Genomic DNA, 26566 nt, shown 5'->3' on the forward strand with positions numbered 1-26566 from the left:
AGCTTATCGTCAAGTCGTAATCCTTCAGGAGTTCAATCCATCGTCACTACCGCATATTTAGTTCTTTTTGCGTGAACAAGTATTTGCGACTTTGGTGATCAGTGAAAATCTCACACTTGGCTCCATAGAGATAATGTCTCCATATTTTTAGTGCGAACACCACTGCAGCTAGTTCGAGATCATGCGTCGGATAGTTTTGCTCATATGGTTTCAATTTCCTTGAAGCGTAGGCTATCACCCTTCCTTCTTGCATGAGCACACATCCTAAACCTCCTTTTGAAGCATCATTGTAGATGGTGAAATCTTTTCCTTCAGTTGGCAATACCAATACCGGAGTAGAGGCAAGTTTCTTCTTCAAGGTCTCGAAACTTTACTCACATTCTTCACTCCATTGAAACTTAGAGTTCTTTTGCGTGAGTTTAGTGAAAGATATGGCTATTGAAGAGAATCCTTCAACAAATTTTCGATAATAGCCCAATTGCATGAGCGTCCATAACTTGTTCTGAAGGCTGTCTTCGGAATATCGTTTGTTTTGACCTTTAGTTGGTGGTAGCCTGACCTTAAGTCGAGCTTGGAAAAGTCTGTAGCTCCTTTGAGTTGGTCAAGCAAGTCATCTATCCTTGGAAGCTGATACTTATTCTTGATTGTGATCTTATTCAGTTCCATGTAATCAATACATAATCTCATGTTTCCGTGTTTTTTTTACAAATAGGACAGGAGCTCCCCATGGGGATGCGCTTGGTCGGATTTGCTTCTTATCCAACAATTCTTGAAGTTGTTCTTTGAGTTCTTTCAACTTTGCTGAAGCCATTTGGTACGGTGCTTTTGAGATTAGTGTAGCATTGGGTACTAAATTAATCTCAAATTCCACTTCGCGGTCGGGCATTGTGCCAGGGAGTTCTTCACGGAAGACATCCGGAAACTCTTGTACTACCGAAATCTCTTCAAGTACAAGTGTGGTTCCTTCCTTTACCTCACTTAACATAGCTAGGTAAACTTCTTCTCCACTTTTCATGGCTTTTCAAGTCTGAGAAGCAGATAGTAAGGATTCATGTTTCTTGACTTTACCATAGTAAACGATTTCTTCTTGGTTCGGAGCCCTTAGTCTGACGTTCTTCAAGCGGCAGTCTACAATTGCGTGATTCTTTGATAGCCAATTCATTCCCAGAATGGCGTCGAACTCCACTATGTTTAGTTGAATCAATTCAGCTTGAAATAGGTGATCATTAATACAGATCTCACAATATCTGTGCACCCTATGTGTTTCAATTGTCTTACTAGTAGGAGTTGCTACTCTAAAAGGTTCGACAAGTATTTCAGGTATCAGCCTTAATTTCTTAGTGAACCTCTTAGATATGAACGAATGAGTGGCACCACAATCAAACAATACATATGCTGACATTTCATTGATTAGAATGGTACCTGCCACGACATCGTTTGAGTCATCAGCCTCTTTCTGAGTCATTGCAAACACACGAGCGTTAGACTTAATTTCCTTTGGCTTGCTGGGGGTTGTGAAGACCAAAGAATTTGAAGAGCTACATTAAGAATTTGAAGAGCCACATTTGAAGAGCCACAAAGCCAAGNAAAGCGCCTTTGAATGACCCACTGGACTGATTTGGTCTTTTGAATGACTGTTTCCCTTTAAAATATTGTCCAGAAAGAGGTTGCTTATTCTTGTTCTCATCTTCCAGGCTCTTTATGTCTGTCTCGGCTCGTATTGGTGTGCCCATTAGGTCAGCAAAACTCGTGGGTTGGTAAACTGCTAATGCTGGCTGAATACGACTGCTCAGACCACGCTTGAACCGGTGCATCTTTAAGGTATCATCAGCCATGATAGTGGGTTCATAGGCTCCAAGAGAGTTGAACTTTGAAGTATACTCCACCACAGACATATCCAAAGTTTGAGCAAAATTTTCGAATTCACTCAGCTTATGTAATCTCACTTCAGCTGGGTAATACTGTTTCAGGAATACCTCTCGAAACTGTTGCCATGTGATTGGTCCATCTGCTGTCAAAGCTGGTGAGACTGTCTCCCACCATTTGGCTACTTTTTCTTCTAAGAATGGTGTCACCACATCCACCTTGAACTCGTTGGGGATCTCGAGTAGGCGGAGTTGGGTCTTGATATTTTTGATCCAGTTTTGGGCAATTTCGAGGTTCGGGTCTCTTTTGAATTTTTGAGTGCGATTCTTTCGCTGAGACTTATAGTGGTACTTGACCCCATGTGCTGGAGGTCCTGGTGGTGGCGGATTGTCGTTGGCGTTTGTGTTACCCAACCCTTGGATGGTAGTGGCCACAATAGTTGCTATGGCCATTAAGTCAACTTGACTTAGGCCCAATCCTGGTGGTGGTGGCGGATGTAGGTTCTCTTCATTGTTTGTGTTATTACGGTTGTTGTTGCGATTTCCGTAACGCGGGTTGCGGTTGTTTCGTACCGGTCTTCCATCCATATCCTACAAGGGTGCAAGCTTCTAAGATATTTGTTTGCCAATATATATATGAGTTAATCATGAACTGAAATCGACAATTGACAAAATCAAATAAACTTTTTATTGATTCTAACGAAAAGAGAAGCAATACATATCCAAGTTTTAGGAAGCACAAAAGGAGAGGAAATTCATTATAAAGCACATAGATTATAAATCTTTATTAGAACTAGTCGCGACACTAAATCCTCAATAATCTAAAATCTCGCCATCTCCTACTGCTTCGTCTTCCATTGGTTCTTCTATCGGTTCCATTTTAGGTTCCAAGTCGATAAGGGCATCCTGAACTTGTTGAACCTGATTTTGTAAGTGTTCATTATGCATATTCAGATGTTGTACCGAATATTGCAGTTCTTGAATGATCACTGCATCTTGCTGATGTCGTTGGACCGCTATAAAAAAGGTCTGCTCCAAGAGAGCCTGGAGATGAGCTTTCTGTTCCTCCAGCTCGTACTTTTATTTTTGCAGAGTATGTAGAGTTGCAATTAGTTTCCCGTTGTCTTTCTGTTCTCGGGCGAAAGATGCTCGAAGGTCCTTAATGATGGTGTCCTTGTCAGAGACTGGTATAACACTCATACGAGTCGTTGTCCGAGTGCGAGGCATAGAAGAATTTGAAGTCATTTCCTGAAATAAAAACAGATGGAAAGGCTTACAAAATTATAAGGTCGTGAATAAACATCAAACAGTAAATTTCATAGTCATCTCATTCGAGATTTGATTCAGAAAGGGTTCAAAGATGAAAAATTCGAGAATTGACGTATGCTTTGAATATTATACGTCGAGATCAATTCAGAATAATTAATGGAATCGAATTCTTGAGTTTCCTATGGGAAGTCACAATTTTCAAATCTAAAATTGGGGTGGACATGAATGACTAAGTTTTTGCCAAAATCTAACTTCGTCAAACTTTGTCTTTCGAAATCCCCAGCCGGATTATGAAACTGGCGGCTCTGATACCACTTAAATGTCACACCTCGAAACCGAGACGTGTCATTAACGTTGTTTAAAAATTTATAATCGTGTAACAACAAGCCACATAGTACATCAAATAGCCAAAAGCCAATCTATTACATAAATCAATAATCGTCTTTACAATGCGATATAAAACGAAATGCGGAAGTATAAAATACGATAATCTAAATTAAAGATAGAATAATAAGACTTGTCTTGAATCGGATCACCATCCCCAAAAGAATTCTTGTTCTTTATCTTCGATTTGTTCCTCGTTCTTATCTGGGTTGGTAATGTAAGGGGTGAGTACTTGGGAAATACTCAGTAAATGGGGGCTGATCGGGCATAATAAATATCAAGGTGATAATTATACGAATACGTTATCATAATTTCAATCATAAGCATGTTCAATCGAATACGAACAAGATACAAACATAGCACTGAGTTACTGATCAGTCCCCTTTATGTTACTTCTCTAAGGGGCGATGCCAAAAGAACGGTTATTATATCCCACCGCATCAGGGCCTTAAACAAAACATATCAAATATCGGAATTTCCTTGCCATTTCTAATTCGAATTATTACAGTGAATTTCAAATATTTCAAACATGCTTTCAAATATTATATCTAATATCCAACAATAAATTGTTCAAGAATGTTCATAACAAATAGGAACGAATATATCATGCCGATCGAATTTCAAGAAACATACATAATGTATTTTTAAGCAAATGTGGATATACCTACGAAAAACAAGTATGTCGTTGTATATATATATCAAGTAGTATAATTATTAAATGCAAGTGTACGTAAGACTATAGCAAAAGCCCACTTACTTGATGATAATCTTCAAAGATTTGAGGGAAAGACAACTAAAATTTGGACACGAAAGCTACCGGACTGCGTCGAACCGGACAAGAATTCGGCTACTGCGGTGCTTCGAAAATGGACAAGAATGAGTTGCTGAAATGCTGCTGGAAGGTGTGATTTCTTCTACCCTTTGGCCCCCATTTGAGTATTTCTCAAGTACTCACCCCTTACATTACCACCCCAGATAAGAACGAGGAACAAATCGAAAATAAAGAACAAGAATACTTTTGGGGATGGTGATCCGATTCAAGACCAGTCTTATTATTCTATCTTTAAGTTAGATTATCGTATATTACGCTTTCGCAATTCGTTTTATATCGCATTGTAAAGACGATTATTGATTTATGTAATAGACTGACTTTTGACTATTTGATGTACTACGTAGCTTGTTGTTACACGATTATAAATTGTTAAACAACGCCGATGGCACGTCTCGGTTTCGGGATGTGACCGAAAATTTTTCAAAAATTTAATTGATTATAAATCAAAACTTTCTTAATAATATATTTTAATTTTGAGAGGATTGTGAAAATTTCGATATATAATAAGATATGTTTTGTGATTCAATAAGATGTTTATAAAATTAAAAAAATATATTTACTATCTTGTTTTCATCAAATAATCTATTTAAATGATATTTATTTTGATTTACATATTTTTAAATATTTTCAATTTATCGTAATTTTTTAAACATATTCGTGCCGTGACCTTTCCGCGAAATGTCATGAGAACTGGAACGGTGACCTTCGCTATCGCAATTGTTAACCACGGTTGTGACTGAGCCGATGCCATAAACCATCTAAAGATTCACCCTACCAACAATGTCGATGAACATGAAATTGATATCTTCGGCCGACGAAGGCTCTGGCAATGATATATTATTGTACATGTCAAACTACTCATGTGATGGGAAACGAGATAATACATGTTCACCATTTCTTCTTTGTTATGTTCCATCAAAGTGTGATCATTGTGTTCCTGTCACATGTGATCCTTTATTTAATCGAATCCAACTCAAGTGCATGGGCAAGCTTTAACAATCAATGAACCCGTGACATGCTTTAATAATCAATTTATTCTGCCATTCATTATGAAAAAAATGAGGTTGAAAATTTGATACTACATTTTTTTAGTTTGCTTGTAAATTTAGTAATTTATTTATACTATTTTCACTTTTCATTATTCAGTAAAATTTTCAAAACTAAAATTTTATCGATTTTCTTAACAATTTTATTTAAAAAGAGATAAAGACATTTTTTCTTATCACATGAGTAGATTCCACGAATGATTTCATCAAAGATCAATTAAGAAAGACAATTTTTCTTATCACATGAGTTGATATAAACGATTTTTTATAAAAAAAATTATTTTCAGGAATCTTTCTTATTTGGTGAAAACAATTTTTTCATAAAAAAGACGTTAATAAAATATTAATAAGCAAAAAACTTGTTTCACCCAAAACTCATAAGATGGATTTCCAAGAATCTTTCTTTGTTTTTTTTTTTTTTTTGTCAAAATCAGAACTCTCTTCATTTTCTCACTTTAAATTTCTCATTTGCTGCATTGGAAATATGCAGTCTTCTCTTAATGTGCTCACTTTTAGCACCCGTTGGTGAAGCTTCTTTGTTATCAAAATCCTATCACATGTGATTCTTTATTTAATTGAATCCAACTCAAGTGCATGAGCGGCAAACTTTAGCCACAGATTCAAGAAGATACGCAAGTTAAAAATTGAAAAGATCGATGATCGGATAGTATATTTGGAAGCTAATTCTGTTCTTTTTCTCTATTTTGTTTATCTGTTATAACCATGTTTCTTGTTTTCTGTTTCATATTATTTCTTCTAAATCTATTTTTGTTGGTTCGAAGAATATGTTTTAAAGATCATTCTGTTCTTTATTTTTTATTTCGTTGATTTCTTTCATTACAATCTATTTTTGTTAGTAATTGCGTATTTAACTTCCGTGCAGAGACACAAAAAAACTATGAGTAAAGCAAGTGGTAGTGGATCTAGCGGAAGTGAGATGCATTCATGTGGCTTGCCAGTTGCGGAGATCATGGAAAGAGACGTCAAGATTTCTGTATGGATAGAGCTTCAAAGTTCTCCTGTCACAGCCGAAGAGTATCAAATCTGTGTTGTCACATAGTCGACGCTCTAAGAGGATTGGTGTACTGCAGCAGAGATATATTCATCAATGCATATGCAGACATCAATCGTATCCCCGAAAATCATACAAAAGCACTACAACAAAGCAGAATTACATTGTCACACGTTGAGCACATAAGTATGCATGTTTTCATATTCATTTTTCATTATTTTTTTATGTTGATTTTAATTTGATGGTCATCATTTCTTTACATGCGACAGACCACAAAATGTTACAGGACTTTGGAATTTGGGCCCAAAAAACGAACCTCCCGTAAATTTGCAGATCATATCGGGCGACACGGGTTTTTGGCCTACAATGAAAACTTTTAGATATTATAAATATAATATTATGATGGCATGTCGTCCTTCCAAGTACAGAAACTATCTTCCAGCAAATACAGTCATGTGCTGGAATTAGTTAGTGATAGAAAATTTGTTCTCTGCCAAATAGAATTATAATAGTAAATTTGTTGTAATATTTACATTTACTTCTTGAAATTCGGTTAAATTTAGTTGTCTTGAACTTCAATATGAATCTTGTCATTCAATACTTGTGAATTGAAATGATGATTATGTTGTATTGAATGGCAAAATTCATTCAAAACAATGAAATTTAACCGAAAATTTCAATAAGTAATGGTAAATATTACAAAAAATTTACTAGAAAAATTTTATTTGAGCAGGGTATAAATTTCCTAGCACCAACTGATTCCAGCAGATGATGATGTTTGCTAGAGGATACTTTCGGAACTTGGAATTACCAGATGCTATCATAATATTATATTTATATTTCATCAAAGTTTTCATTGTAGGCCAAAAACCAGTGTCGTCCGATACGATGAGAAAATTAACGGGAGGTTTGTTTTTTTGGGTTCAAGTCGCAAAGTCCTCCAACATTTTGTGGTTTGTCGCATCTTTCCATGTATCAAAGAAATAACAGCTACCAAATTTAAATCAATATATATATATATGAAAATACGAGTACATGTGTGCTCAATGTGTGACAATGTAATTCCGCTTTGTTGTAATGCTTTTGTATGTGTTTTTGACATACTTTTGACTCCGCATATGCATTGATGGTTATATCTCTGGTACTGTACCTCAATTCTCTAAGAACCTTGACTATGTGACAACTCAAACTTGATATGTTTTTGCTGGGGACAAAGCATTTTTCAAGGTTTATCCATACAGAAATTTTGACGTCTTTCTCCTCGATCCTCGCAAGTGACAAACCGCTTGGATGCTTTTCACTGCGACTAGATTTGTTGGGGAATTACACCCCCGAAGCGATGCCGATCAAGATGATAATAATACCCAAAAAATTGCGAAATAAAATAACCAACAAGAACACAAAGATTTACGTGGTTCACCCAATATAGGCTACGTCCACGGAGCACTGCAACTTTTATAACTGGAAGAAATATTACAACAAGTGTATACACCAATACACTCATATTTCTCACACTCCCAACCCGAGTATATCGAGAAAATAATTTCTCTAACTCACATAAAGAGAATTCCCGCACTCAAGAAAAAAATACACTCTTTTTTTCTATGCACTCTCTTTTTATCAAAGCTAAAAAGCTTTTGATTTTGGGATACAATAAGTGAAAGAATTGAGCTCTATTTATAACTAATTCCCTCATTCAACTTTATAAGTTTTTCCGATGTGGGATGAGGCTTTATATTATTTTATTTAATATGTGGGCCACACCCCTCACCTAACAATTCTCCCACTTGAAGACTTGATTTCAATCAAGTCTTCACACCAACAGTGCAGCAACTCATATATCTCCATTTATACTTGCAGTCCAACTGAAGTTGAACACAACTTCAGTTTGTCAATGGTTACCGTCTTCGTGAGCATATCGGCTGGATTTATACTTCCAGGAATCTTCTCCAGCATCAAGACTCCATCTTCCATCACTGATCTGATGAAATGGTACCTAACCTGTATATGCTTTGTCCTAGCATGATAAACATGATTTTTTGCTAAATGAATAGCACTTTGACTGTCACAGTATAATGTGCTATCTTCAAGCTTCTGACCCAATTCCTCCAGAAAGGATTTCAACCATAACATCTCCTTGCTAGCTACAGTAACTGCAACATACTCAGCCTCAGTAGTCGAAAGCGCAACAATCTTTTGCAGCTTAGACACCCAGCTTACAACTGTACCACCTAATGTGAACACATATCCAGTAGTACTTTTCTTGCCATCCAGGTCACCACCCATATCGGCATCGACAAAACCCTGTAAGCCAAATTTTGATCTCCTGAAGCATAAAGAACAATTAGCAGTACCTTTCAAATACCTGAGAATCCACTTAACTGCTTCCCAGTGTTGCTTTCCTGGATTACTCATAAACCTGCTCACAACTCCCACTGCATGTGCTATGTCTGGTCTTGTGCACACCATTGCATACATGAGGCTTCCGACAGCAGAAGCATAAGGAACCTTATTCATATGAGCCTGCTCCTGCTCCGTCGATGGTGATTGTGCTTTGGTTAGTTTGAAATGACTTACCAAAGGAGTACTCACAGATTTAACTTCATCCATATTAAATCTGCTAACCACCTTTTTCACGTACTCTTCTTGAGATAACTTCAAGAATCCATTCACCCGGTCTCTAAAGATCCTCATTCCAAAAATTTGCTTTGCAGCACCCAAATCCTTCATGGCAAATTCCTTTGATAAATCTTTCTTGAGTTTATCAATTTCTTCCAGACAAGCTTCAGCTATCAGCATATCATCTACATATAGCAGTAGTATGATATAAGAACCGTCAAACTTTTTCACATAACAACACTGATCAGCTTGACACCTTAGGAATCCATTTTCACTCATGAATCCATCAAACTTCTTGTACCACTGTCTTGGAGCTTGTTTGAGACCGTACAAGCTCTTCTGAAGTTTGCACACCATTCTCTCTTTTCCCCGTACTTCAAAGCCCTGTGGCTGCTTCATATAAATTTCTTCATCTAGACGATCACCGTGAAGAAACGCAGTCTTTACATCCAACTGCTCTAAATGTAAGTCTTCCTTCGCCACTAGTCCAAGTACAGTCCTGATAGTGGTTAATTTACCCACCGGAGAGAAGATCTCGGTGTAATCAATTCCTTCCCGTTGTTGGAAGCCTTTACAACAAGTCTTGCCTTGTACCGCTTGCTACCATTATGCTCTTCTTTTAACCGGTACACCCACTTGTTATGTAACGCCTTTTTGCCTTGCGGAAGTTCTGTCAACTCCCACGTCTGATTAGATGACAGTGAATCCATCTCATCTTCCATGGTCAACTCCCACTTGGTTGAATCATCTTTTTGCATTGCCTCTTCATAGGTCTCCGGTTCACCTTTGTCTGTCAGCAAAATATAGTGAAGTGCAGGGGAATATCTCTCAGGTGGTCTAATGGTTCTCAAAGATCTCCTGAGTTCAATCACCGGAGTTTGTGGGTCATCATCTTGTGCAGTTTTTTCTTCATCTTCCTGGTTACTGGTTTTCGATTCATTCACAGGAATGTTTGTCAATGGCACTTCATCAGTCTTCTTGACTTCAGGACATTCATCTCCTACTTCAATGTCTGACTTGTCCTTGTACAGAAGTTTCTCATTAAAGATTACATCCCTGCTCCGAATGATCTTCCGATTTCGGTCATCCCAGAAACGATAACCAAACTCATTATCTCCATAACCAATAAAGAAGCACTTCTTTGATTTCGGATCAAGTTTTGTTCTGCTTGCTGAATCAATATGAACANGTCAAGATGGAGAAAACCATTCCTGGTACACCTCAACAGAATGGTGTAGCTGAAAGGATGAACAGGACCTTGAATGAACGCGCAAGGAGCATGAGATTGCATTCTGGATTGCCAAAATCATTCTGGGCTGATGCTGTTAACACTGCAGCATATCTGATCAACAGAGGACCTTCGGTACCANTATTTTTCAGAAAATAAACCCAAACTTTTCTACTCGAATCGTCAATGAATGTGACATAGTATCTCGAGCCTCCAAGGGATGTCACAGGAGATGGTCCACATACATCAGTATGAACCAACTCCAACTTTGCTGCTTTTGGTTCTCTACCGCCTTTTGAAAAGCTCACTTTCTTCTGCTTTCCAAAGATACAGCTTTCACATAGTTGGTGTTCAACAGTCTTTAATTCTGGTAGCTTTCCTTTTGACACCAACATCTTCATTTCCTTCTCACTCATGTGTCCAAGTCTATAATGCCATAGACTTGAATTGGCTCCAGCATCCACAGCTGCTAATGTGTCTCTGCAACTGGAAGTCATATACAATGTTCCAGTTTTCTTTCCTCGAGCAACAATTATGGCTCCTTTGTTCACTTTCCAGGAACCATCACCGAAGGTCACATTGTGGCCTTCATCAGCGAGCTGTCCCACCGAGATCAGATTGCGTGTCAATTTTGGTACATGTCTGACTTTGTTGATTTTCCAGACATATCCATTTGACATCTTCATCCGTACATCACCCATACCAACAATTTCTAAGGGTTTTCCATCAGCCAGAAAAACTTTTCCGTAATCGCCAGCGATGTCATTATCAAATACATCACGATCACCTGTGGTATGAAACGAAGCTCCCGAGTCCATAACCCAAGAATCAACAGGGCTTTCCATGGATAATAGCAGAGCATCATGTACTTCCTCAGTGACAACATTGGAATTATTCTTCGTTGATCTGCAGTTCTTTTTCAGGTGACAAGTCTCACCACAGCTCCAGCACTTCATATTCTTTTCAAAGATGTTTTTGTCTTTTCCATTTCTTGACTTGGATCTACCGCGCCATCGGTTGGAAGTCCTTTCACCACTCCTGCCTCTTCCTCTGTTATCAAGATTTAGAGCAGATCTCGATGATGTTGCTTCACCCGAGTCTTTCCTGCAAACTTCTTCAGCAAGGATTTGATCTCTAACATCATTCAGTTGTAGTTTTCCTTTTCCAACAGAGTTGCTAACCGCTGCCCGCATCGGTTCCCAATTGTCTGGTAAAGACGCCAGAAGAATAAGTGCTCGAATCTCATCATCAAATTTGATGTCCACCGATGTCAGCTGGGAGACAATCGTGTTGAATTCATTTATGTGTTTTGCCACCGAAGCACCTTCTCCCATCTTCAAGTTGAATAACTTTTTCATGAGATGTACTTTGTTGTTTGCTGATGGCTTCTCGTACATGTCTGAAAGAATGGTCATCATCTCCTCCGTGGTTTTGGCATCCGCCACGTTATGCGCCACGTTCTTTGTTAGGGTCAATCGTATGACACCTAAAACCTGTCGGTCAAGGAGCTCCCAATCATCATCCTCCATCTTTTTCGGATTTTTTCCTGATAGAGGTTGATGCAGTTTCTTACTGTACAGATAATCTCTTATCTGTAACCGCCAGAACGAAAAATCTGTTCCATCGAACTTGTTGATTCCCGGTCCCGATCCATCATCTCCGGCCATCACTTCTCTAGCCTTAGCAAAAAATCTAAAAAATCTTTTCTGATGTGGAAGATCAGACAAAGCTGCAACCACAGAGCATACTCAGAATTTTTAAGAATTTTCACAACAAGGCTCTGATACCAGTTTTTGGGGAATTACACCCCCGAAGCGATGCCGATCAAGATGATAATAGTATCCAAAAAATTGCGAAATAAAATAACCAACAAGAACACAAAGATTTACGTGGTTCACCCAATATAGGCTACGTCCACGGAGCACTGCAACTTTTATAACTGGAAGAAATATTACAACAAGTGTATACACCAATACACTCAATATTTCTCACACTCCCAACCCGAGTATACCGAGAAAATAATTTCTCTAACTCACACAAAGAGAATTCCCGCACTCAAGAAAAAAATACACTCTTTTTTTCTATGCACTCTCTTTTTATCAAAGCTAAAAAGCTTTTGATTTTGGGATACAATAACTGAAGAAATTGAGCTCTATTTATAACTAATTCCCTCATTCAACTTTATAAGTTTTTCCGATGTGGGATGAGGCTTTATATTATTTTATTTAATATGTAGGCCACACCCCTCACCTAACAAGATTCGCCGCTTGGATGCTTCTCACTGCGACTAGATCCACTGCCACTTGCTCTACTCATGGTTCCATGTGACTCTACGGGAAATTGATCAAATCGTAATAATGCATATAATCAAGAACTTATCGATCTTGGAACTAAGTTTTTTTAAAAAAACAAAAAATCCCATAAAGATCACAATAATGTCTAAAAGTAAGAAAATAAGTGCTTCGTCTTCTTGATGTGTGAAAGATTTGGTGCTGATAGAAATAAAATTAAAAAGAAATAATTTTTGCTTCAATAATCATTCGGAAGTTTAAAATACTCATTTGCAAACAAAAATAGATTGTAAAGAAATAAATCAACGAAATAGAGAAAAAGAACATAAAGATATTTTAAGCATATTCTTCAAACAAACCAAAATAGATTTAGAAGAAATAATATGAAACAGAAAACAATAAACATGGTTACACCAGATAAACAGAATAGAGAAAAAGAACAATATGAGCTTTCAAATCCTTGCAAGCAGTAACAAGATTTAAACAAAATAAAAGAAATAGCCTGCCACGAAATGTAAAATACCACAAGTCGTCATAATCCAGAACAAGAAGCTACTCAAATTGAGAAAATTCAGACATGGATGGATAGAAGGTGTTTTTTTTTTTGTGGGTGCTTCTCTTTTTAGAACGATTATGGTTTTGCTTATAGATCCCCACACATTAAGAAGAGGAAGCACTTATTTTCTTATTTTTAGACATTATTGTGATCTTTATGGGATTTTTTGTTTTTTGTTGTTTTAAAAAAAAACTTAGTTTCAAGATCGATAAGTTCTTGATTATGTTCATTATTACGATTTGATCAATTTCCCGTAGAGTCAGAAGTAACCATGAGCAGAGTAAGTGGCAGTGGATCTAGTCGCACTGAGAAGCATCCAAGCGGCAAATCTAGTCGCAGTGAAAAACATCCAAGTGGTTTGCCACTTGTGGGGATTGAGGAAAAAGACGCCACAATTTCTGTATGGATAGGCCTTGAAAACTGCCCTGTCCCGGACAAAAACATATCAAGTTTGAGTTGTCACATAGTCAAGGTCTTTAGAGAATTGGGGTATAGTAGCAGAGATATAACCATCAATGCATATGAGGACGTAAAAAGTATGTCCAAAACACATACAAAAACATTACAACAAAGAGAAATTACATTGTCACACATTGAGCACATAGGTACTCATATTTATGATTTTAATTTGGTGGCTGTTATTTCTTTTATACAGGGAAAGATGCGGCAGACCACAAAATGTTGGAAGACTTTGCGACTTGAGCCCAAAAAAACGAACTTCCCGTTAATTTGCTCTTCGTATCGGACGACACTGGTTTTCGGCCTACAATGAAAACTTTGATGAAATATAAATATAATATTATGATAGCATGTTGTAATTCCATGTTCCGAAAGTATCCTCTAGCAAACATCATCATCTGCTGGAATCAGTTGGTGCTAGGAAATTTATACCCTGCTCAAATAGAATTTTTTTAGTAAATTTGTCGTGATATTTACCTTTACTTCTTGAAATTTTCGATTAAATTTCATTATTTTGAATGAAGTTTGCCATTCAATACAACGGAATCATCATTTCGATTCACAAATATTGAATGACAAGATTCATATTGAAGTTCAAGACAACTAAATTTAACCGAATTTCAAGAACTAAATGTAAATATTACAACAAATTTACTAGTATAATTCTATTTGGGCAGGGAACAAATTTCCTATCACTAACTAATTCGAGCACATGACAGTATTTGCTGGAGGATAATTTTTGTACTTGGAAGGACGACATGCCATCATAATATTATATTTATAATATCTAAATTTTAGATAATCATTGTAGGCCAAAAATCAGTGTCGTCCGATACGATGAGCAAATTNTATCATAATATTATATTTATAATATCTAAAAGTTATCATTGTAGGCCAAAAACCAGTGTCGTCCGATACGATGAGCAAATTAACGGGAGGTTCGTTTTTTTGGGCTCAAGTCGCAAAGTCCTCCAACATTTTGTGGTCTGCCACATCTTTTCATGTATCAAAAAAATAACAGCCACCAAATTAAAATCAATATATATATATGAAAATAAAATTACATATGTGCTCAATGTGTGACAATGTAATTCCGCTTTGTTGTAATGCTTTTGTATGTGTTTTTGACATACTTTTGACTCCGCATATGCATTGATGGTTATATCTCTGGTACTGTACCTCAATTCTCTAAGAACCTTGACTATGTGACAACTCAAACTTGATATGTTTTTGCCGGGGACATGACAGTTTTCAAGGTCTATCCATACAGAAATTTTGGCGTTTTTCTCCTCGATCCCCGCAAGTGGCAAACCGCTTGGATTCTTTTCACTGCGACTATATTTGCCGCTTGGATACTTCTCATTGCGACTAGATCCACTGCCACTTGATCTGCTCATGATTCCTTGTGACTCTACGTGTAAAAGCCCGTATTTCGTATTCATATTTTAGCGGAATTATTAAATTTTTTCTAAATAAATAATTATCTTGCCTCATTTATAAAATAAACATGTGAATAATTTTTATCTTTAAAATATCAGCGGAAGCAAATATTGTTTTCAGACAACAATTTAAAAATATATCCAACGTATTAAAACTGAGTTTGAACATAAGAAAATGCATAAACTAAAATATGAGGTCCTCGGGTTCCTACTACCGCTGACCCAAGCCAACTCACTGGTATCCGCCCTCGGCCTCGACCTTATCAGTACCTACAACAATCAAGTCTAGTGAGTCTAAAGACTCAACATATATATATCTTGATTAACAAGTAATTATATCGTAAAATCGCATGCAACGTAAAAATATGGTATCGTAAAGCGCACGGTGAAAGTCGTATCATGAATAATTATAATTACGTGCATATCTAAAAATCATATGTAAAAACTTTGCTCAGTAGAGCTCTGTCATAACATATCATAATATTCTGGTAGAGATAATGTTTCTAAGCAAGTGGCCCATAACATAACGTGAGCGCCTGATCAGACTAAACCACAGTATACTGGGCGGTAGAGATCACCACAACCCTTGGACTGGATATCCGTACCCATACATAATCGTAAAACGGTCGTAAGTCACCGGGTGGAGAGGTCTTCGGTTGCGCCTACCGACTTCCAAACCCATAAACGTAAGGTGGCCACAAGACATATCACATATATCTCAAAAATAAACATTTTATATTTTTGTGCACGTAATATAACTATAACCTTGTTTTTACCGGATGAGTTGGATCGTTCCCAGGCTTGCTGCGAATTAATTCTGATATGTGACACATGCAAATAATCTTATCTTGACCAAAACTTGACAATCGAACAAAAAACCAGACGATTAGGACCAACAACTTAATTTTTCAATCATGGCTTCGTACCAAACCGAACCAACATTAAACCGACGTTTAACCATGATTAAAAATACCCCTAACATACTGAAAAATGTTCATGATGATAGCTGTACACGAAAATTGGTGAATGGAATCCAAAAACATAAAACACTCTTTCGAGAGTCATTTTGGCACATTGCACCGTAAATTCTTGTACGACCTCTAAACTCAACCGAATCAAGAACGGCCAAGAACATGACTTTCCTAACTCATTAAAGTACTGTCCAGTCCAAGGTCATAGGCTAAAAGCCAACCAAGAACTCAAACCACCACCAAAACTGAGACCCAAAGCTGCTGTCAAAATACAGCAGTAGCAGCTTGTGTGTTTGTGGTGTAAACTCTGAAATTAATGACCATTGGCTTGAACCAACCAAAGACTCTTACCAACATCCTAAGGCATAGTTTGAACCATGGCTAAGGGCTAAAAGCCAACCACAATCCAAGCAAATACCTAGGATAATTCAAAGTTTCTGCCGAGAGCACCACTTTCTGCGTAGTGTGCTGTAATGAATTGTTTTACTGTCTTGTGTCGTTCCAGTGGTCATTTGATCGACCATGGCTTGATCTAGACATGATGGAGTGTTGTATGAACCATAGTTATGGGCTAGAAGCCAACCACAATCCATCCAACACCCAAAAACCGAAACATGCTCACACAGAAAAGTGAAGGAACCGAAGTGCACTTGTGATGTTTATGTAAAAATCTGAAGGGTCCGTGAACCAAGTTTGGACAAACTGATTTGATCACAACCTAAACATGATAAGGAAGGATTCTAACCACGGCTACAGTCCTTAGGACAGCCAAGATTCGAACACACTCCTTAACCAACTAAGAACAAAATCGTGGCTCAAATCTATATCTTTGGAAAAAGTTGCTGTCATGTTTTTATTTGTGAGTGTATGGATGTAAACCAATGGACCAATAACACCCTAACACACTCTAAATCATGCCTAGAAGCAGCCTTGGGTGCCTGGAACCGAGCAACTCCTGGAATCAACAAAGACAACACAACCGTGAAATACATATCATAGGGCCGAGAAGGCTTGTGCAGATTTTCAGAATATTGCTGTCAAGTTTCGAGTTGTTGCTTAAATCATGAACATAAAAAAGATTAAAATTATCTATATGACTTGATTGAAGAGAAAAGAAACAATATATACATGCCTGAAAATTTGTTTTGAAGAAAACAACTCAATACGACGAATACGAGCGGCGGAAACCAGTGAGTTGGCTTGGGTCAGCGGTAGTAGGAACCCGAGGATCTCATGTTTTAGTTTATGCATTTTCTTATGTTCAAACTCAGTTTTAATACGTTGGATATATTTTTAAGTTGTTATTTGAAAACAATATTTGCTTCCGCTGATATTTTAAAGATAAAAATTATTCACATGTTTATTTTGTAAATGAGGCAAGATAATTATTTATTTAGAAAAATTTTAATAATTCAGTTAAAATATGAATACAAATACAGGCTTTTACAGTTGGTATCAGAGCTTATGATCTTGTAAAATGTTGTACTACTACTGCTCTCGAGAAGCTCATGAAGTCACGTCTTCTGTCTGTAAGTTTTACAATTACGCATTTAGTTTAAAGCATGAAATATTTTTACATCATGATTGCATGAAAGATTTTATATCAAGATTACAATTATGCAGTATTTATTTAGAAAAATTTTAATAATTCCGCTAAAATATGAATACGAAATACGGGCCTTTACACTACGGAAAATTGATCAATTCGTAATAACGAACATAATCAAGAATTTATCGATCTTGGAGCTAAGTTTTTTTTAAAAAACAAAAAAAAATCCCATAAAGATCACAATAATGTCTAAGAATAAGAAAATAAGTGTTTCCTCTTCTTGATTTATGGAGGATTTGGCGCTGATAGAAATAAAATTGAAAAGAAATAAATTTTGCTTTAATAATCTTCCGGAAGTTTAAAATACTCATTTAATAAAAAAAATAGATTGTAAAAAAAGAAATCAACGAAATAGAGAAAAAGAACATAATGATCTTTTAAACATATTCTTCACACAAACAAAAATAGATTTAAAAAAAACAATATGAAACATAAATGTATGGGAGATTTGGCGCTGATAGAAATAAAATTGAAAGGAAATAAAATTTGTTTTAATAATATTTTGGAAGTTTAAAATACTCGTTTACTAACAAAAATAGATTGTAAAAAAAAAATCAACGAAATAGAGAAAAAGAACAGAATGATCTTTTAAACATATTCTTCAAACAAACAAAAATAGATTTAGAAAAAACAATATGAAACATAAAACAAGAAACATGTTACCCCAGATAAACAGAATAGAGAAAAAGAACAATATGAGCTTTCAAACCCTTGCAAGCAGCAACAAGATTTAAACAAAATAAAAAAAATAACCTGCCACGAAATGTAAAATACGACAAGTCGTCATAATCCAGAACAAGAAGCTGCTCAAATTGAGAGAATTCAAGACATGGATAGATAGAAAGTGTTTTTTTTTTTTTTGTGGGTGTTCTAATTTAGAAAGATGATGGTTTTGCTTATAGATCCCCCACACATCAAGAAGAGGAAGCACTTATTTTCTTATTTTTAGATATTATTGTGATCTTTATGGGATTTTTTGTTTTTTGTTTTTTTAAAAAAAAACTTAGTTCCAAGATCGATAAGTTCTTGATTATGTTCATTATTACGATTTGATCAAATTCCCGTAGAGTCACAAGGAACCACGAGAAGAGCAAGTGGCAGTGGATCTAGTCGCAGTGATAAGCATCCAAACGGCAAATCTAGTCGCAGTGAAAAACATCCAAGCGGTTTGCCACTTGCGGGGATCGAGGAGAAAGACGCCAAAATTTCTGTATGGATAGACCTTGAAAACTGCCATGTCCCCGGCAAAAACATATCAAGTTTGAGTTGTCACAAAGTCAAGGTTCTTAGAGAATTTGGGTACAGTAGCAGAGATATAACCATCAATGCATATGCGAAGTCAAAAGTATATCCAAAACACATACAAAAGCATTTCAACAAAGCGGAATTACATTGTCACACATTGAGCACATAGGTACTCGTATTTTCATATATATATATATATATTTATATATTGATTTTAATTTGGTGGCTGTTATTTCTTTGATACAGNTGTTTTTGGCCTACAATGAAAATTTTGATGAAATATAAATATAATATTATGATGATAGCATGTGGTCATTCCAAGTTTCGAAAGTATCCTCTAGCAAACATCATCATCTGATGGAATCACTTGGTGCTAGGAAATTTATACCCTGCTCAAATAGAATTTTTCTATTAATTTGTTGTGATATTTACCTTTACGTTTTGAAATTTTCGGTTAAATTTCATTATTTTGAATGAATTTTGCCATTCAATACAACGGAATCATCATTTCCATTCACAAGTATTGAATGACAAGATTCATATTGAAGTTCAAGACAACTAAATTTAACCGAATTTCAAGAACTAAATGTAAATATTACAACAAATTTACTAGTATAATTCTATTTGGGCAGGGAAAAAATTTCCTATCACTAACTAATTCCAGCACATGACAGTATTTGATAGAGGATAGTTTTTCTACTTGTAAGGATGACATGCCATCATAATATTATATTTATAATATCTAAAAATTTTCATTGTAGACCAAAAATCAGTGTCGTCCGATACGATGAGCAAATTAACGGGAGGTTCGTTTTTTTGGGCTCAAGTCACAAAGTCCTCCAACATTTTGTGGTCTGCCACATCTTTTCCTGTATCAAAAAAATAACAGCCACCAAATTAAAATCAATATATATATATGAAAATAAAAGTACATATGTGCTCAATGTGTGACAATGTAATTCCTTTTTGTTGCAATGCTTTTGTATGTGTTTTGGACATATTTTTGACTCCGCATATGCATTGATGTTTATATCTCTGCTACTGTACCCCAATTCTCTAAGAACCTTGACTATGTGACAACTCAAACTTGATATGTTTTTGCCGGGGGCATGGCAGTTTTCAAGGTCTATCCATACAGAAATTTTGTCGTCTTTCTCCTCGATCCCCGCAAGTGGCAAACCACTTGGATGTTTTTCACTGCGAATAGATCTCGTCACTTGCTCTGCTCATGGCTACTTGTGACTCTACGGGAAATTGATCAAATCGTAATAATGAACATAATCAAGAACTTATCGATTATGGAACTAAGTTTTTTTAAAAAAACAAAAAATCTCATAAAAACCACAATAATGCCTAAAAATAAGAAAATAAGTGTTTCTTCTTCTTGATGTGTGGGGGATCTATAAGCAAAACCATCATCATTCTAAATTAGAAGCACCCAAAAAAAAAAACACCTTCTATCCATCCATGTCTTGAATTCTCTCAATTTGAGCAGCTTCTTGTTCTGGATTATGACGAATTGTGGTATTTTACATTTCGAGGCAGACTATTTCTTTTATTTTGTTTAAATCTTGTTGCTGCATGCAAGGGTTTGAAAGCTCATATTGTTTTTTTTTCTCTATTCTGTTTATCTGTTGTAACCATGTTTCTTGTTTTTTTTTTTTGCATATTGTTTCTTCTAAATCTATATTTGTTTGTTTGAAGAATATGTTTAAAAGATCATTCTGTTCTTTTTCTATATTTCGTTGATTTCTTTTTTACAATCCATTTTTGTTAGCAATTGAATATTTTAATTTCTGAAAGATTATTAAAGCAAAATTTATTTCTTTTCAATTGTATTTCTATCAGCGCCAAATCCCCCACACATCAAGAAGAGGAAGAACTTATTTTCATATTTTTAGACATTATTGTGATCTTTATGAGATTTTTTGTTTTTTGTTTTTTTTAAAAAAAAGCTTAGTTCCAAGATCGATAAGTTCTTGATTATGTTCATTAGTTGATCAATTTCCCGTAGAGTCACAATGAAATATGAGCAGAGCAAGTGGCAGTGGATCTAGTCGCAGTGAGAAGCATCCAAGCGGCAAATCTAGTCGCAGTGAATAGCATCCAAGCGGTTTGCCACTTGCGGGGATCGAGGAGAAAGACGCCAAAATTTCTGTATGGATAGACCTTGAAAACTGCCATGTCCCCGACAAAAACATATCAAGTTTGAGTTGTCACATAGTCAAGGTTCTTAGAGAATTGAGGTACAGTACCAGAGATATAACCATCAATGCATATGCGGAGTCAAAAGTATGTCAAAAACACATACAAAAGCATTACAACAAAGCGGAATTACATTGTCACACATTGAGCACATATGTAATTTTATTTTCATATATATATATTGATTTTAATTTGGTGGCTGTTATTTTTTTGATACATGAAAAGATGTGGCAGACCACAAAATGTTGGAGGACTTTGCGACTTGAGCCCAAAAAAACGAACCTCCCGTTAATTTGCTCATCGTATCGGAAGACACTGGTTTTTAGCCTTCAATAAAAACTTTAATGAAATATAAATATAATATTATGATAGCATGTGGTAATTCCAAGTTCCGAATGTATCCTCTAGCAAACATCATCATCTGCTGGAATCAGTCGGTGCTAGGAAATTTATACCCTGCTCAAATAGAATTTTTCTAGTAAATTTGTTATGATATTTATCTTTACTTCTTGAAATTTTCGATTAAATTTCATTATTTTGAATGAATTTTGCCATTCAATACAACGGAATCATCATTTCGATTCACAAGTATTGAATGACAAGATTCATATTGAAATTCAAGACAACTAAATTTAACCGAATTTCAAGAAGTAAATGTAAATATTACAACAAATTAACTAGTATAATTTTATTTGGGCAGGGAACAAATTTCTTATCACTAACTAATTCCAGCACATGACAGTATTTGCTGGAGGATAATTTCTGTACTTGGAAGGACGACATACCATCATAATATTATATTTATAATATCTAAAAGTTTTCATTGTAGGCCAAAAACCCGTGTCGCCCGATATGATCAGCAAATTAACGGGATTCCGTTTTTTGGTCCCAAATTCCAAAGTCCCGTAACATTTTGTGGTCTGTCGCATTTAAAGAAATGATGACCATCAAATTAAAAACATAAAAAAATAACGAAAAATGAATATGAAAACATGCATACTTATGTGATCAACGTGTGACAATGTAATTCTGCTTTGTTGTAGTGCTTTTGTATGATTTTCGGGGATACGATTGATGTCTACATATGCATTGATGGATATATCTCTGCTGCAGTACATAAATCCTCTTAGAGCGTCGACTATGTGACAACCCAAATTTGATACTCTTCAGCTGGTGACAGGACAACTTTCAAGATCTATCAATACGAAAATCTTGGAATCTCTTTCCATGATCCTCACAACTGGCAAGCCGCATGGATGCATCATACTTCCACTGGATCCACTACCATTTGCTTTACTTATAGTTCTTGGTGTCTCTACAGAAAACTTATAAAATCAACTTATCGTTCTTGGAAATAAATTTTTTTAATTTAAAAACAAAGAAAATCACATAAAAACTACAATAATGCTTAAAAGTAAGAAAATAATAGTAGAAAATATGTGCATCATCTTCTTGATGAGTGGTGAATTTGGTGATGATAAAAAGAAAATTGAAAAGAAATATATTTTTCTTTAATAATCTTTCAGAAGTTAAAATACTCATTTACTAACAAAAATATATTGTAAAAAAAGAGATCAACGAAATAAAAAAAAACATAATGATCTTTCAAACATATATTTCGAGCAAACAAAAATTAGATTTAGAAGAAACAATTTGAAACAGAAAACAAGAAACATTGTTATACCAGATAAACAAAATAGAGAAAAAGAATAGTATGAGCTTTCAAATATATTATCCAATCATCGCAGCAAATAGGAAATTTAAATTGAGAAAATAAAAAGAATTCTGATTTTGACATGTGATGGGACACGGAAAAATAAGAAAGATTCCTCTTATCAATTTTGTGTTAAATAAGTGTTTTGTTATTAAAATTTTATAAACGTCTTTTTATGAAAAAAAATTGTTTTCACCAAATAAGAAAGATTCCTGGAATCAATCGTACGTATGAAAAAAAATCTATCATTATTTTTAAAAAAAATACAGCCTATCCCGAAGGAAAATTTTACTGATCAATCTTGTTATTTATATAAATATCTTATTTAAATATATAATAATCGACATTGAGCATGTCTAAAATATTTTACAACTAAAAAGTTAATGTCAGCATATTGACATTTCATCAAAACTTTTATCCTTCCTAGGCCCCTTTTTGTGGTGAATGGTCACATTAACACACCAGACCTTGTCTTTATCTCCTTCCTTCACTCATCGGTTTTATATTCTCCCGATATTGCTTTTTATCCTCCGGTTATTATTAAGACTTTTCTTTTCGGTCCTTGCCTACGCGACTGATTTTAACTTATAAAATTGCTGATTTGTCCTATAATCTTTTTTTGTTTTTGTTTTCACAACCCATCTGTTTTCCAAAAAATTACCAAGATTAATATGACAAAGTAGTAACACATTTTATTCCCAAATATTAGATGATACCTATCCTAAAAGACCTGAATAATGAAAAGTGAAAATAATATAAAGAAATTACTAAATTTACAAACTAAAGAAATGCAGGACCAAATTTTCAAACTCATTTTTATTGCCATAGTACTTCGTCGGCACATACAGTTAATTTTTTTTCTTTATTGTGCTTTCACGGGTGAACAATAGGCAGAGTCTTCCATTAATTAAAATATTATTTTTCCAAATTCAAAAGATTAATATTTTAGTTATTCCTCTGGGACAAGAGCTGTTGTCCATTGAATGGCAATGTCACGGGTTCATTATTGATTGTTACAGATTACGAGAATGGCAGAGAAAATGACTTATCATGTTACTCTTAACTTATCATGTGCGTCTTTTTTTGGTTGCTAGAGAACCACAAGTTCCATCTCACGAAACCCAATCCCTTTTGTGTCCATATCAGCTAATCATGGAGAAAAGTTGGAGAAGTTCAAAGGGTTGAACTTCAAAAAAAGTGGGTTCCGCCTAACCACTTTGGGTCTGGCATGGTTCCGGAATACGGAAATGTAGTTATCAGCAGAAAGGTAAAGCTTCCAAAGTCTAATATCTTTAAGATAGTGATACCACAAATCTTCACATGCCGATTATCTATGAAGGACCAAGAATATTTTGACAGTAAAAGAAGCCAACTACAAAAAAGTTCACATTAAATATTTGACTTGTTTCGTTTGGTAGCAAAATCATCCAAAGCAAGAAAAGAATACTCAGCAACAAGCAAGAAAAAAGAGAATTATATTGGATTACCTAAGAAGTGAACAGATGGGCAGTGGATTAGAGATGAATATGCCTTTTTCAACCACTGACGGATTCCTGAACTTGGCTCCCCCAATTATTACCACAAATTTTTATCTTCGGTACCTTTGTAAGACAAACACCCTGCAAAACAATATCAGTCCATACCAGCAAATCAAATTAAAAAAAAACAATAATCTTCTTTATCTCATTTTACCAAAGAACACAACTTTCTTTCCCTTTTTTCTCTTTTCTTCTGAGTTCTGCCACGCCATAACAATTGTATTGTATATATATGTGTGTATATAGATAGACGCGTCAACCAAAGATTCGTATGAAATGGTCACAGCAGACGGTTAGCCGAGACTCACTCTCCACGGGGGGGAGTCTATGCTCCTCCTGGAGCTTTACTCCCCCACTATTTTAAAAAAAAAAAAACTCTTTTGCACTTTTTTTTCTTCTTTTTCTTCATTCCTCTCTCATTCTCTTTTTTCGTTTTTCCTTTGCTTAATCTTGATTTGTCATTTTTTTAAGACTCATTTCATTATTATTTATTTTATTTTATTAATATTTCATACTTGTAACCATAATATCCCTAATAATGATCCCAGAATTCCTACCTCACGAATTGTGGCCAAGCGCTTAGTTTCCTCCTCAATCCGGCCCAGCTGCCCCTGAACCTTCTCTTTAACCTCCATTTTATTCTTCTCAATCTCCTCCTCCTTAGCCCTGAAAGTAGAGAGCGCGGATTTGGACATCTCTTCGTCTTCTTTACTCAAAACCCCGTTAAAAACTCAAGCTCCCAGAAATCTGCCCAGATTGCATCAAAGACTGTTGGCTTTCTAGTGTCTTCTGAGTCTGCATCATTGCTTCTCGCACTGGAAACCCACTTTCTCTCCTGCTGAATCCTCCCCTTTGATTTCTCTACTGCTGCCTTTTCCTCTTGGAGTTGTTTTCTGTGTCCCCCCCCCCTTTTTTCCCCTTTTGCTTTTGCCTTTGGAATGATTAAGAGCGCTGTGGTTTACCTTTATTTCAATGTTTGAAGGTGGTGCAATAATTGAGTACATTACTCTAAGAAATTGCCCTCCCAATTCGTACACGGGAGGACAATAATTGAGTACATTACTCTAAGAAATTGCCCTCCCAATTTCTCTGCCATTCAACAATCAATGAACCCACCCGTGACAGGCTTTAGTTGTTAGCTTTTGACACGGGATGGGCTGTATTTTTTAACACATTTTTTTTCAGACATACTATTGATTCCAGGAATCTTTCTTTTTTTGTGAAAAATAACTTAATGGAGAGAGGGGCGAACGATACTGGGCCTTCTATCCATTTTCATTAAAAATAAATTCTATCACTTAACAGATATTTCTTCTATCGATTTTCATTTTTAGATGGTAAAAATACCTGAGTAAAACAGATATTTTAGCTCATTGGCGAATCGCTAATAATACATATTGTAGTTCTACTGATTAAAAAACACTTCTCTCACTCAAGGAAGTATAACTAATGTCTGATGTAAATCGCCTAGATTCATCAGCTAATCTTCAGATACGAACAAAAAAATCCACAAATTATACAAAAATCAAGAACTCGTATTTCGGCAACTTACACTTTTATTCCTCGATCTTCGCCTCGTCCTTGGATAATCAGCGAAGAAAATGGTCGAACAAGAAATGCCTCAATCTTTGGACTAACAAGAGACTAGGGTTTTGGTTTTGGTTTGGTTTGGTTTGTGTTGATACTGATAGGGGCAAGTAGACTGAGCCCATTATAATGTTAAATCTTTTTAATCTCAGTCCAAATAGATTTCGGCTAAAGGCCTATTTTCTTTATTCTTTTATAGATGTATCTTCTTACAACGAGTCGACCGTGTAGTTAATCGATCTAATATATATATATAAAGTTAAAATTTATATTTTTGATAAATAAATAATATTTTTTTTATAATTCGAGTCGAGTAGAAGATCCATCTGACAAAGTTTATCGATGAGATGGTCTCAAAACATATAAATTGTTTTTTATCAAACAAAATTCAGCTTATTAAATATGCAGACACCCTCTTACAATGAATTTAAAACAAAATTCTTAATTATTGATTTGGATTCGACTATTACAAGACAAGTTGATTCATGAACTTTCCCAAACGAAGTCCAACGACAAATTAAATTGAAAAAGAAACATTTAGCATTACTATACAAATTTATTGGGCCCCACCTCATTTATATCCGTGATAATTTTAACATTCGCACAACGATTGATTATTCTATTAAAAATACTAATACGGGTTGGACCCAAATACCATCCGGGTCGATTTGGAACCACGTATTTCATTGACCAAGAA

General features: G+C 35.4%; 2 protein-coding genes and 3 long non-coding RNA genes across 6 annotated transcripts; 2 read left to right on the top strand and 3 right to left on the bottom strand.

Annotated features, from left to right (window-relative positions):
- Nucleotides 1-1021: 1021 nt before the first annotated feature.
- LOC140969352 (uncharacterized) lies at nucleotides 1022-1465 on the bottom strand. The gene has a single exon (XM_073430671.1). The coding sequence runs from the start codon at nucleotides 1463-1465 to the stop codon at nucleotides 1022-1024; it is 444 nt and encodes a 147-aa protein (XP_073286772.1).
- A 73-nt stretch (nucleotides 1466-1538) lies between these two features.
- Nucleotides 1539-7718, bottom strand: LOC140969353 (uncharacterized). Its single transcript, XM_073430672.1, has 2 exons — nucleotides 7438-7718; nucleotides 1539-7372 (listed from the first exon to the last, which is right to left on the bottom strand). Exon 2 carries the CDS (start codon nucleotides 2451-2453, stop codon nucleotides 1539-1541), a length of 915 nt encoding a protein of 304 aa, XP_073286773.1. The 5' UTR covers nucleotides 2454-7372; nucleotides 7438-7718.
- Nucleotides 7719-13814: 6096 nt separating this feature from the next.
- Nucleotides 13815-26072, bottom strand: LOC140969349 (uncharacterized). 2 transcript variants are annotated; one of them, XR_012173927.1, is made up of 5 exons: nucleotides 24840-26072; nucleotides 24232-24363; nucleotides 22031-22345; nucleotides 19498-19679; nucleotides 13815-14260 (listed from the first exon to the last, which is right to left on the bottom strand). It is a non-coding gene; the product is annotated as an uncharacterized lncRNA (long non-coding RNA). The 2 variants fall into 2 exon arrangements; XR_012173926.1 differs by lacking the exons at nucleotides 13815-14260; nucleotides 19498-19679 and having other exon boundaries at nucleotides 21289-22345.
- LOC140969351 (uncharacterized) lies at nucleotides 17756-21354 on the top strand. The gene is made up of 3 exons (XR_012173929.1): nucleotides 17756-17876; nucleotides 18090-19000; nucleotides 21256-21354. It is a non-coding gene; the product is annotated as an uncharacterized lncRNA (long non-coding RNA).
- On the top strand, nucleotides 23829-24188 carry LOC140969350 (uncharacterized). The gene is made up of 2 exons (XR_012173928.1): nucleotides 23829-23941; nucleotides 24012-24188. It is a non-coding gene; the product is annotated as an uncharacterized lncRNA (long non-coding RNA).
- Nucleotides 26073-26566: the final 494 nt, after the last annotated feature.

Source organism: Primulina huaijiensis, unplaced genomic scaffold (assembly GCF_012295235.1).
Source record: "Primulina huaijiensis isolate GDHJ02 unplaced genomic scaffold, ASM1229523v2 scaffold41111, whole genome shotgun sequence".
Lineage (NCBI taxonomy): Eukaryota > Viridiplantae > Streptophyta > Magnoliopsida > Lamiales > Gesneriaceae > Primulina > Primulina huaijiensis.

Coding starts and splice junctions, on each gene's coding strand:
- LOC140969352 (XM_073430671.1), bottom strand. CDS start 1,465: ATGACTCAGAAAGAGGCTGATGACTCAAACGATGTCGTGGCAGGTACC.